Source organism: Enoplosus armatus, chromosome 23 (genome assembly GCF_043641665.1).
Source record: "Enoplosus armatus isolate fEnoArm2 chromosome 23, fEnoArm2.hap1, whole genome shotgun sequence".
Classification (NCBI taxonomy): domain Eukaryota; kingdom Metazoa; phylum Chordata; class Actinopteri; order Centrarchiformes; family Enoplosidae; genus Enoplosus; species Enoplosus armatus.
In genome coordinates, this window is record NC_092202.1 from 14438787 (window position 1) to 14450794 (window position 12008).

Sequence of the window (12008 nt, forward strand, 5' to 3'; positions counted from 1 at the left end):
GCCTGTCCGACGAGCCGGCGTCACCAGTGTGCGACGGCGTGACGTCAACTTAGTGAACTCTTTGTTGTGGTGCAGCTTCAGCCGCTCGCGCCACCGGTCCAGAAGAGCAGGTTTAGATTGACCCCCCCCGGGTACACGGGCTTGAGCCGTCTGGACTACGCTGCGTGTTCATGTACAGTGGAACGTGGTCTTGCGGGGGCCGCTGACTGTAGCTGTTTTCCCGCCTACTCATGGCTAACGAGCGGCTCAGAGCTCTGGAGGAGGTGGAGAAGGAGATCGCGATGATCCTGCAGTGTGCTGGTAAGAGGAGAGGGTGAAGTCCTACTGTATACTGGGCTCTATCAGAACCCTTAGCTACCGGGGTTTTACTCCTCTCATGGAATCGTTCCTTTTTAACCGGAGCAAGGCAGGGTTACAAACTGGGCAAAGCGGGCAGTGGCCCCAAGGACCCCGAAAGTCCTAGTTTCACTGCATGTCGGTTGCTTTTTGGAAATTTGGACTCATTGAAAAAGTTTGGAAATCATGTTGTCGTACCCCCCCCCCCCTGATTGCAGGTAATATAGTTCTGGAGCTCTCCAAAGACAAACACAACGCCAGCCTCCTGGACCGACAGCTGGTCCAGTTCCAGAGCTCCGTCAACCGAGTGGAGAGCGAGCTGAGCGCCCAGATCCGCTACCTCACACAGGTCAAACACGCAGTAGCAGTGTTTTTAATGTGTGCACTCTAGCCCTGGAGACCACTGCCACAGCAGCAGAGCTGTAGTCTAATCCCATACACCATAAGTGCAGTGTTGTCCTACAATAAACATGTAATCAGTCAAAGTGCATCATATTGGGAGCAGCAGAATAAATCAGTAATTATCCTGTCTCCCCCCCCCCCACCCCACACACACACTCACACAGGTAGCCACAGGCCAACCTCATGAAGGCTCCACGTATTCCGCCAGGAAGGATTGTCAGATGGCACTGAACAGAGCAGAGTACGCCAAGGTCAAACTGGGAGAACTGGGACGGACCTGTGAAGTCATGTTGGAGCAACAGCAGCAACAGCAGCAGCAGCAGCAGCAACAACAACAGCAGCAGCAGCAGCAGCAGGCATGAGAGCAGAGAGGGAGGCTGGCTGGTGGAGGAGTGATCGCTGGGCTTACAGCAGCATTTCACTGTGACACCTGATGTGACTGTAACAGCCTTAAAATCTTTTCATAAATCCTTTTGGTTGTTATTATAAATACTGAAATGCATAGAAAAAAAAGAAAAGAAAAGAAAAACATTTTGTTGTTATTATTGTTGCACTTCTTGGCATGTTAAGTTGTTTGGTGGTCCAATTTTCCTCTCCATGTGCACAGCAGGCCATATGTAGACGTGTAGGCAAACAGGGAGAAGTCCCAACGGAAGTGAAGCAGAGACGCAGCTTTCTCCGCCAATAGAGCCTCAGCTGTGTGGAATATTATTAGTTGGGTTTTTTTTTTTGCCACCGTAAAAGTCACTAAGAAGATTTTCTACGAGTTGCTGAGTGACCGAGTCGGTCCGAAAGTGGCGGTCCTGGATCAGGGCTAAGTGGAAAGAAGCCCGGCGTTATTCAGAGGGATACCCTGCAGCATGATTCCCTAAAACCTCATCATTTCCTTTTGTCCTGCGTTGCTTCAAGTTCAAGATGACATCGCCCTCCATTTGATAAGGAGAAAAGTGTATTTTCACATACTCGAAGAAGCCCTGTAACCTGCCAACTTTTTTTTTTTTAATGTTTTAAGCAACAAAATAAAGCCTTTTTTTGTTTTGTTACAACACTTGATTATTAATTGTACATTGTATTTCATTTTATTGAGTGAAATAACATAAATCCAATACGGTAGATCTTGTGATATATTTTCTTAACTAAACTCGGGTTTCATTATGATGACAACAGCTGTAGTGGCTTACGCTTACATAGCTCATATTTAGAACTCTGGAACAAAAAAAAATAAAAATCAAACATTCGTAATTTAATATCATGCATCGTTATAGATTTAAAAAAAAAAAAAAAACAGTTTAAGAAGTCCAGTGAATTCATGGTTGATTGTCCAGCTGGTCCAATTGTATTTTGTATAGGTGCACTAAAGAAGAGCTGCTCACACACTGGAAGGCCAAAGCTGGATTCAAACAACTCCTGGCTGCTCCACAGACATTAAAAATCAGTATTTTTTTTTTCACAGTTACTTTGCCCCATTGATGTGCGATAAGGAAAAATATCTATTAGCAAAAATACAAAAATAAAAATCATCCCTGTCCTATGCAGTCCTGTTCATTTAACTCCATCCTCTAGCTTGTTCTGCTCCAGATAGAAAAACGCATTCGATTCATTTCATTACAAAGAGCTTAAAGGCTAATCAAAAGTAAAGGTTAGGGGTTCCTCTGTTATTGCTCTTAACAGTTTCACCCATACCTGAAGACAACAACTGACCCATCATCAACGTAACGATAGGTGTGTGTGTGTACATGTAAGACAGCAAACTGCAGGTGTCTTGGTTTTGTTGACTGCTCCTTTAACGAGAGACATTAGCCCATACAGAGTAAATGGTAGAGTAATGGAGGTCTGTCTGCTCATCCTCTCCCCCGTTGGGTTCTGGGGTTTGCGTTGCCCGTGACCTTCCACTCGGACAAGTGACTCCGCTGCTGAAGGGGGAGGAGCTAAAAGAAGGGTTTGTCCTCATCCTTCGTCCCCGTTAGCCGCAGGCGAGCGAAGTCTTCGAACACAAAGTCGTCGACCTGAGAGGGGGTACTGAGAGGAGAAAGAATGTCAGGGTGTGTATGTTGACAACAAGTCTGAAGTCCTAAAGGTCATAAAAAAAAGTATACCACAAGGTTCTACATCGTGCTTTCTAATCAATAAAGGAAGGAACACTCCGCCGACGAAGATTCGTGTGTATGCAGACGATGGTTATCTACACTTGGTGGAATTGAATAAGAAAAAGTCTATTTTAACATGAGACATTAAAGGTACATAGCGGAGCTTTCTTGTAAACAAACGCACAAGTTCTGTTTACATCCAGTGTTACCGACCAAAACGCGCTGAATGCATCTCCTTTCCGCATTAATATTAAATAGTTTGTGCAATGTTTACATTAATGTTTGCTAGCGTGCGGTCTTGCTCCCTCTGCCTTTCCCGGTGTGCTGCTATGCTATTTTTTGCCACCAACTGGCAATCAGCGGTACAGCCGCGAAGCCATTGGTGTATCACATATTTGTCGCGTGACACAAACAAAGCGGGGGGTGACCCACTCACAAAAACATCGCTCCATAGTGCTACCAGTGGTCCAAAGCTCCACAGGGTACCTTTAACTTTACTTCATCACAACGCAAACACATTTGTTTTTGTTTGTTTTCCCCTTGCAACAGGAAGAGACCACATTTTCATCTCTATTAGATTAAGGTGGCACCCTACGTATGCAGGCATGCTGACATTTTGCTCAATCAGTGTAACCACTGATCAAAAATAGCGTCACCTGGTTCCGTCTGCAGCTCTCTAATTCATCGGTTAATTCGTTTCTCTAATCCAGTAAATGATGGCGCTACAGGATCAGAGGACTCAAATCCCGACCGGACCTCTCTCTGGAGTGAAACATTTGGTGAAAAAGTGGCTTCAAGCTGAGAGAAATCACACAACAACACACAAACACACACACACACACACACACACACACACACACACACACACACACTTACTGCATGTCAAACTCTATGAGGTTTGTATCCACAGGAGCTTCAGCCTCTGGAGCGACTACAAACAAGAACACATTCAGTAATTAAAGTACACTCTGATCCATTGTGAGCTGTTATGCTGTTATGAAGTGTGTGTGTGTGTGTGTGTGTGTGTGTGTGTGTGTGTGTGTGTCCTACCTGACTGTGGTTGGGAGCTGGGCTGGTCTGCAGGTTTGGGATGCATCAGGACAAAAGGAAGTTCCACTGCTACATCCCTACAAACACACACACACACACACACGTAATACATTCAATCCAATACATGGCGTCTACATTACCCAAAATGCAACTCGCCCTCCGACAGTTCAGTGTGTGACAACCCAAAAGAACAAAGACATTCTTTAGCTATCTCACATGAATGCGATTCTCAGGGCGATTAGCTTATATGCCATTTAAAGTCACAGTCACAGGGAGACTTTTCACTCTGCTGAAGGCTGACTCTTTTCCTGACTTCTCACCTGACAGGCTCAGCCAATCACAACGAGCAATGTCGCACACGGCAACGAATAATAACATTCACAAACAAGTGATGCACTTTCTGAAGCTGGTGAACTTTCTATGTTTCCATAGAGACGCAGCAAATCCTTTGTTCATTTCCAGAAACCATTGCTGCGGAACGCTCGAGTGTGTGTTCACCCACCCTCCAAGAGACACCACCAGTTTGACTTTGACTCTGTAGGAAACCAGGATGCCCATCATCTCCTTGTTGGTCCCTTCTTTTACTCTGCACACACACACACACACACACACAGGGATGAGAGAAACAATGTTAGTCAGTACACATATCCATGAGTTTGTGTGCATAAAACATCAACCCTTTTCTGTCAGATGCATGTGTGTGTGTGTGAGTGTGTGAGTGTGTGTGTGTACATGCTGCTGGAGGCCAGGTTGGTGTCTTCATGCTTCAGCTTTCCATCCAGGGCCAGGCCTCTCTTTTCCCTGTTTATACCCAGCATGGGGGTCAGAGCGTAGACCTGGCAGGAGGTGGAGCTGGGAGAAACCTGGTGACTGTGGTTGGGCGGTGGGGGTAAGGGTCAGGGTGAGAACGACACACATCTATTAGTTCTTTCTGTAGCTACATACTGAGCGCTTGCAGTGGTTCATGTTGTCACGGTGGCCGAGAGGTTAAGGCGTTGGACTCGAAATCCAATGGGGTTTCCCCGCACAGGTTCGAATCCTGTTCGTGACGTTGTACCTTTTCGCTGCTGACCCCTCCCACCCCGGACACCATCTGTTCGACCCCCTCCCCTCTGGCAGGAGGCTGCGGTCCATCAGGACCAAAACCTCCCGCCACAAAAACAGTTTCTTCCCCTCTGCAGTCAACCTGACAAACTTACATTGACTTGATTGATTTTTATTCTTATTTCACCTTTTATATTCTACTTGTTTGTTGTCAAAACAATAGCACCTTCAGACCACAGCAAATTCCTTGTAATGTATGTTACTTGGCAATAAACAGTTTCTGATTCTGATTATAAGAACAAAATGAGCAGGAAAGGTCATCGTTGACCGCAAAAGACAGCACTGAAAGCACATGTGGGATACAATAAATGTCGGTACTTACGATACGATATTTGCATATAAAATAGTATCATCTGCATACAAATGCATTTAATAATGATCAACTACAGTAAATATAGATTGTAAAGAGAACAGGGTCTAAAATTCATCCCTGTGGAACCCCTTTAATGTTGAGAAGTGCTAAGAGTGCGAATATACCCAAAAGGGCTAGAAGACCAGATTGATATATACTGATATATAGATATATTAGAACTGGTCGACCGAAATGCCAGACTAGGTTTGAGGTCATAGCGTAGCTGCGTAGCGTGGATCTTTGTCACAGTTCTTAATAATAAAAGAAAAACAAATGTATGGGATCCGTATCAAGACTGTTTGTTTGTGTATTTACGTTTTTCAATGGAATAAACAATGGTACGAAGCATGGGTGGAAAGGAGGACAGCGGTATAGAAGAAGAACTCACTCTGCTTCCACCTGGGCGACCGGACACTTATACTGAGCCGTGGAGAATAGACAGATGTCAGCATACTGACGAACTGCGTGGAGGAGGGGAGAGTGGTTTTAGTACTTCCTTTAGCCCTAATCTGCCTTCCAAGTCAGATCACTGTACGTGCAAGATGCAATACTTTAATAGTAGCACAACAATAACAATAAATTGCTGTCCCAAGTTTTTTTTGATAACAATTGAGTGTGTAAGAGCAGGTGGAGTTACCAGATATCTTCACCCTCTTGACAGTCTTAGTGGAGTTGTTGGTGACCTGGACATTAACACTGATGGGCTCACCATGGTAGTACAGCTAGAGAGAGGGACGGATACTTAGGAGTGTGCGTGTCCCGGTCATCAAATAGCACACAACAGAAGTGTGTGAGTGTGTGTTACCTCCTTATCCAGTGAGGCCTCAAGGTGTAGAGATCTATCGGACATCAGGAAGCTGCGACTGGTCTCCACCATCGGCTGAGGACCTGGCTTCTCTGGGGCGTACTGAACCTTCCTGATCACCAGATGCACAGAGTTCCTACGTAGAGGTGCGAGATATTAGCTACTGGCAGCTGGTTTCAAAGAATATCATGCAAAAGGAGAGGAACTGCTCAGGGTCTAGTCTCTAGTGTTCCTCAGAGAACCACACTGTATATCTTTAGAGGTGTTAGTTTGGTTGTAGGCTCAGGTGTCTCAATGTGTTGAACCTTTGGTGGATCTTCTCTTCCGCGGTCTTGGCACAGAACGCCCGAAGCTCGTAGTCCACGCCACATGCCTTGCCAGTGTCCTCTGGGCCCGGCTGAAGGGTCACTGAGCAAGGCAGGTTCTGGGGGATCTGACACACCCGAACACACAAACAAAGAGGAATCTAAATGGCCAAAGTCTAATTGGCTATAACGTCAGTAGAGTTGATGATGGTCATGTGAGAGGAAGGTATGCTGGTAGCTGTGGTAGTTTCAGGGTGAGGCTGAGGTGGAGGTCGTGTTTGTGTTTGGACGTCTTACAGTGAAGCTGAAGGGGTAGGCGTGCTGACCCAGCTTCTTCAGCAGCCTCTCCTGCAGGTGGCTCAGAGGCTTCTTTTGCTCCTGCGCAGGAGGGAAGGCCTGGATGGTGCAGACGTACAGATCCTTCCGGAAGGAAAGGCCCAGGACGTCCAGGTCCTCCCGGCCGTAACAAAACGCACAGGTCAGAGTCACAAACACTGAGGACGGATGAAGACATTGATTATATGGACGGTCAATCGCTCATTCAGTCAGTAAATCAGTCAAGTCGGTCGCTTTGTGTCTATCTTCGGGTTTTCTTACCTTTTCGATCTTTCAGATACTCTGGGTCAACAAAGACCATTCCGTCTAGAGAACACACACACACATTTACAGTTCATGTGTAAATCATATGGCACCTGAGCAGGGATGCTGAACTAATGCAGATCAAAACATAGTGTGTGTGGTTGTGTTTATGTCAGCCTAAAAGTGATGATATATATGATTCAGACTAGCCGCAACTAGAACCGTATTTTATTTAAATGGAACACGGGCTGCATTACTAAACCAAACACATCATAAAGGGCAGACAAGACATGTCTCATTTTAGGTTCCCTCAGACGCAGCCTTTATTTGCCCAACTTTACGCACAACGTGTTTGTCCTTTGCAGCCCTCAGCATCCCATAATCTGTGAAATGTGAAATGACACAGCTCTTAAAAGGTCCCATGTTATGCTCATTTCAGCGCTATATTTTTGTTCTGGGGTTCCACAAGAGTAGCTTTGCATGATTCATAGTTCAAAAAAAGTCCATAACTGTATAGTTAGTGACATCACAACCTTACAGGAAGTCCCGACGGCTCGTTTAAAGGCGCAGTGTCTGAATACGAGCGTTTTGATGCTTTCCCAGTATTTATACAGCACCCAGACCTGCTTTATAATCAAACAAGACATGGACATCTCACTTTCTACAACATGGGACCTTTATTATAAACACTAAATCATGAAAGCTGTTAGATTGATGGTATCTTACTGGCGACAAACGTGGAAATTTCAGATTTTCGAAATTAAAAAATGACCCTGAACTGAACCCGATTCGGATCAGCAGTGGGGTGAATTTCATTGGTGCACTGAAAAGGTCCTCCCACTGTAGTCAGCCTTGGACTGGATTAAACTGCGAAAGGCCATGTCTTCGACCTCTGTATTTGTGTTGGTGTGTACGTGTGTGTGTGTGTGTGTGTGTGTGTGTGTGTGTGCGTGTGTGTTTGTAGACTCACCTACTGGATCTACATGGTCTAAGTGATCGACAAAGTCTCGCTTCCCTAGATAAACTGTGAGCTGCGGAGAGAAAGAGACAGGCAGAAAGACAAAAAGGAGTGATTGGGATAATCCACGACAGGAGATGTTGGAGAGAGGAAGAAACAATAAGAGAACCTCTCCTCACACACACACACACACACACACACACACACACACACATATATCCTACCTTGCTGTTGGGACTGGACTTCTTAAAGACTCTGTAGAAAGAGGGAGAGAGCATATCAATAAACCGCCCCCCTCCTCCATGTTAGCGGATGGGACATGGGCCAAACTAAAAAAATCAAAGAACACGTCAAATACTTTTCTCCCGAAGATGGTAAGTTTGGTTTTTAATGAGTTATTTGATGCTATGAGAGACGTCATGATTGACATCTGTAATTGACTGTGGCGTGCTCGCGATTGGGTCGGGCGGGTGTATGGGCAGGACCTCGATACCGCAGCCCTACCCCCCCCCCCCCCCCCACCATCACCACTGGCTTCATTTTTATACAGTACGCATTTTTATATACAGCCTATGGTCCTAACCAATAGGCCACCAGGATTTCCCCATTTCTAACCTAAAACATGAACAAACTGCACACTGTGGTCAATACAGGGACAAATGTTTGTCCACGTAGCATTGTCCTGCGTTCCAGAGTAAACAAGGGGAGCGTTAAGGCCTGGTCAGCCAGCGTGTCTAGGACAACAACAAGCTGTGAGAGTAACGGCACTGTGTAATCACATCATACTTCCTGTCTTTCACACACACTGCAGCAGCGAGCCAAGCCTTGCGTTTGGGTGTAAACACAAAGTGAGTAGTTGGCCGACAGCACAGTGAACCGGAGGACGTCACGAACCACAAACTGGAGTTTCACGAAACTGACCCTCGTCCTCTCATCGGCCTCTATGTGCGCAACTTAAAAAAAGGAGCAGATTCAACAAAAGTATGGCGTGCTTGATTAGATTACAATGCACAGCATGGATTATTTCTGATCCCGCGGGAGACATTAATCATTGCAACAGCACTTAACAAAGAACAACAGTATTAAAACAGATGTCTTTAGAGAAACACCCTCAAGGGCCCATTCCAAACTCATTCTAAGGAAATCTCCACCCTCTGAGTCTCTGACGGCGTTGGGTATCATCAATCTGTGTTGTGAGGCAAAGGCAGATTATTTGTACAGGACCACTCAAAGACAATGAATCACAATCTCCGTCATTTAGGGAGACCACTGCTCACAATCCAGTTACAACTGAGAGGCTACAAGCCAGTCAAAAGTGAAGCAGAGAGAAAAGAGCAGAGCGTCTGCAACAGGAAGCGAAACAGGAAGAGGGTGAAGCGTATTCCAGGAAATGTGGCCAGTGTATGCCATGTCATGTGTGTGTGTGTGTGTGTGTGTGTGTGTGTGCCGGGAATTATTTTGTGACTGTGAATGCACTGGCCTTGGGGCATTCGGGCCAAGTCAGCTTTACCAAGCTTTATGCACACCGCTGCAGTTCTAAGAACACTAGCATGTCCCTGCGCAGGAATGTGCTGCCTTTTACATTCTGCGGAAAGAAAACAGGGACAAAGAACAAGACACGCATCCTGATCATCGACAAAAATGTCCTTTACTCCCCTCACACAGGACGCGTGAACCGCTTCCTGTCAAAACCCCATCTTATCATAATAAAACCTTTCAGTGAAACCCCTTTCCGTCGAGGTCAGCGCCGAGGACAAGGATGTGTCCCCGCTAAACGAACCCACAATGTCAGTGGGTTTCACGAGACAAACTTGCTGTAAACGGACTGTCACGGCCACAAGTGGAATTAAATGTTAGTTCATTTCCCAAGCAATGTTTTCCTACTTTACCCTATTGGAGAGAGTTTCAGAAAGTAGCACCTGCTTCAAAGCCCCTGTGATTTGAATTTCTGTGTTTGGCGACCCCTAGTGGTCCACTTTCGGCAACCCTGTAAAATTCTCGTCTCCTTCTCATGTGATCGAGATTTCTACAAGGAAGACAAAATGTGGTGCTGTCAAAAAAACACCTGCTGGGTTTGTTTGTTTTTTTTTTAAACAAAATTTGTAGTGTAGCAGTGTTGTTGTGGTACTGACTGAGGCAACAACTGTGGTTACATTCTTACTGCCAGTGATCAATATATGAGGATGTTAGGCCAGACTCCCAACATGTCCACATTTCACGGCTGCCTCTCCTACAGTCACACAGCAGGGCTGTGCATTAAACGTTTCAGTTACAGTTACAGACGGTGTACTGGGTTGAGAGAACGCCCGGTGCGCTCTCGATGCGCGCCAGGTAAGTCCGGGGACAGGACTTCCGGAGAGTTCAACCAAACTCCGCTTGAAAATGTGTCAATTTAACGGTCTTTTTAACCACGAGGCTGAGGATGAGTCGTTTTCGTTGCTAGCTCTGTAGCTAGCAGGTGTAAGGGCTGTCAAATGCCTGCCAGGTTTTTATTTATTTATTATTGGTTTTTTTTTAATTATTTATTTAATTATAATTTTTTTTTTTTTTTTACAAAGTTTGACTTATCTCTATTGGCTTAAACATGTGAAGCAAAAACTGTGGCTACGTCCTTACTTGCTAGCTAGCCAAGTCTTTTTCTCATACGAGGAAGTTTACGCCAGGGCTACCGAATTTGTACGCATTTTATGGCAAAATTGACGCCTCCTTCGCCCACAGTCACTCGCCACTTCGGCAGGGCAATACTTGAGACTTTTCCAGTTGTTTTTTTTCTTCAACTCGGCACTAGCCTGCAGTCAGTCGATATCTTTAACTTTTCAACTCCCAGCCCTCCGACGTCCAGTGAGGAGAGCGCGTCGAGCGAGCCCGTTTAGATGCCGTTTAAAATGGAGCGTCGCAACCGCTGTGGCTTCGCGTGGAATAATTCGTTTTTAATTATTTATATACATATTATTTCAGTAGTTTATTCGCATATACTTTCCGGCGACAAACACAGGGGTTTAAATAGTCCGGTTTTGGGTAGTTCCCCGTTTCCCCTACCGAGTTAACGGGACGTTACGTCGCCCATTTCCATCCTTTGACAGCACACATGAACCGGCTGGGGTGGTTTTGCTTACCTGGTCCCGGCTTTGTCCCCCATCTCCTCGGTCCTGCGTGGACGGTTATCTCTAATAGTAAATGCTGGTCTGGGGTCTGTGCTGGTCCAGGGTGTCCGCTGATGCTGCCAGCTTTTTTTTTTTTTTTTTTTGGGATCATTCAGACTGTTTCCGCAGTTTAAAAAAAACAACAAACCACGCCTACGTCATATGCTTTAACAGTACTACATTAGTAACAGCGGTGGCTGAATACATGTACTCAAGTAGGCTACTGTGCCTTAGTACATTTATGTATATGCTGAGGTACTTACACCCCAGTAAAGTATCCCTCACTTAAGTGAAAGTACCTGTATCTCAACTCTATTACAAGTAAAGGTCCTGCATTTAAAATCCCACACTTGATTCACAGTGCAGGAGTATCATCAGCTTATATATATATATATATATATATATATATATATATCTACAGTGCTTAACAAATGTATTAGCCCCCCACCCAGTGTAAGGTGTTTGCCACCGCTGCCCTAAATGAACAGTATTGCTGATGACCAAAATATCTGATGTCTCTGTAATGGTTAATCCACCAGTATGTGCAAGCCGAGCTCTTTAATCAAAACGATCTCTTTAATGCTAAAATATAATTATTGTTGTTATCCATGAATTCTCAAATTTACTGTTTTACAACTAAAAAAAAGCAGGAAAAAAATAGTAAAGCACATTATTATTTTTTTGATTGAGATGCCAAATGACAGTTATTTACTTGCACTCCTGAACAGAAACATTTGTTTTAGTGGTTGCAAGACTGCAAGCTGTTATCAGGGCCAAAGGAGGTCGTACAGAATATTCAGATTTTTGGTTAATATATGTGAATAAGGACTATTTAGTTGTTCCAGTTTGTTATTTGCCTAATAAATAACAATACAATTTTTAGTTTT

The 12008-nt window shown here is 45.0% G+C and overlaps 2 protein-coding genes and 1 non-coding gene across 9 annotated transcripts; 2 read left to right on the forward strand and 1 right to left on the reverse strand.

Annotated features, from left to right (window-relative positions):
- Positions 1-76: 76 nt before the first annotated feature.
- On the forward strand, positions 77-1791 carry med11 (mediator complex subunit 11). The gene is made up of 3 exons (XM_070930278.1): positions 77-300; positions 555-685; positions 903-1791. The coding sequence occupies exons 1-3, from the start codon at positions 231-233 to the stop codon at positions 1098-1100; spliced, it is 399 nt and encodes a 132-aa protein (XP_070786379.1). The 5' UTR covers positions 77-230; the 3' UTR covers positions 1101-1791.
- A 212-nt stretch (positions 1792-2003) lies between these two features.
- Positions 2004-11189, reverse strand: arrb2b (arrestin, beta 2b). Of its 7 annotated transcripts, none has more exons than XM_070930271.1 (14): positions 11095-11189; positions 8203-8233; positions 7991-8051; positions 7039-7083; positions 6739-6935; positions 6442-6569; positions 6137-6272; positions 5969-6053; positions 5720-5792; positions 4608-4745; positions 4378-4461; positions 3876-3952; positions 3705-3756; positions 2004-2757 (listed from the first exon to the last, which is right to left on the reverse strand). In XM_070930271.1, the coding sequence occupies exons 1-14, from the start codon at positions 11115-11117 to the stop codon at positions 2667-2669; spliced, it is 1221 nt and encodes a 406-aa protein (XP_070786372.1). In that variant the 5' UTR covers positions 11118-11189; the 3' UTR covers positions 2004-2666. The 7 variants fall into 7 exon arrangements, with proteins under 7 accessions (XP_070786372.1, XP_070786371.1, XP_070786375.1 ...); XM_070930270.1 differs by having other exon boundaries at positions 3702-3756; XM_070930274.1 differs by lacking the exon at positions 2004-2757 and having other exon boundaries at positions 3698-3768; positions 3855-3952.
- trnas-cga (transfer RNA serine (anticodon CGA)) lies at positions 4845-4926 on the forward strand. The gene has a single exon. It is a non-coding gene; the product is annotated as a tRNA-Ser (tRNA).
- Positions 11190-12008: the final 819 nt, after the last annotated feature.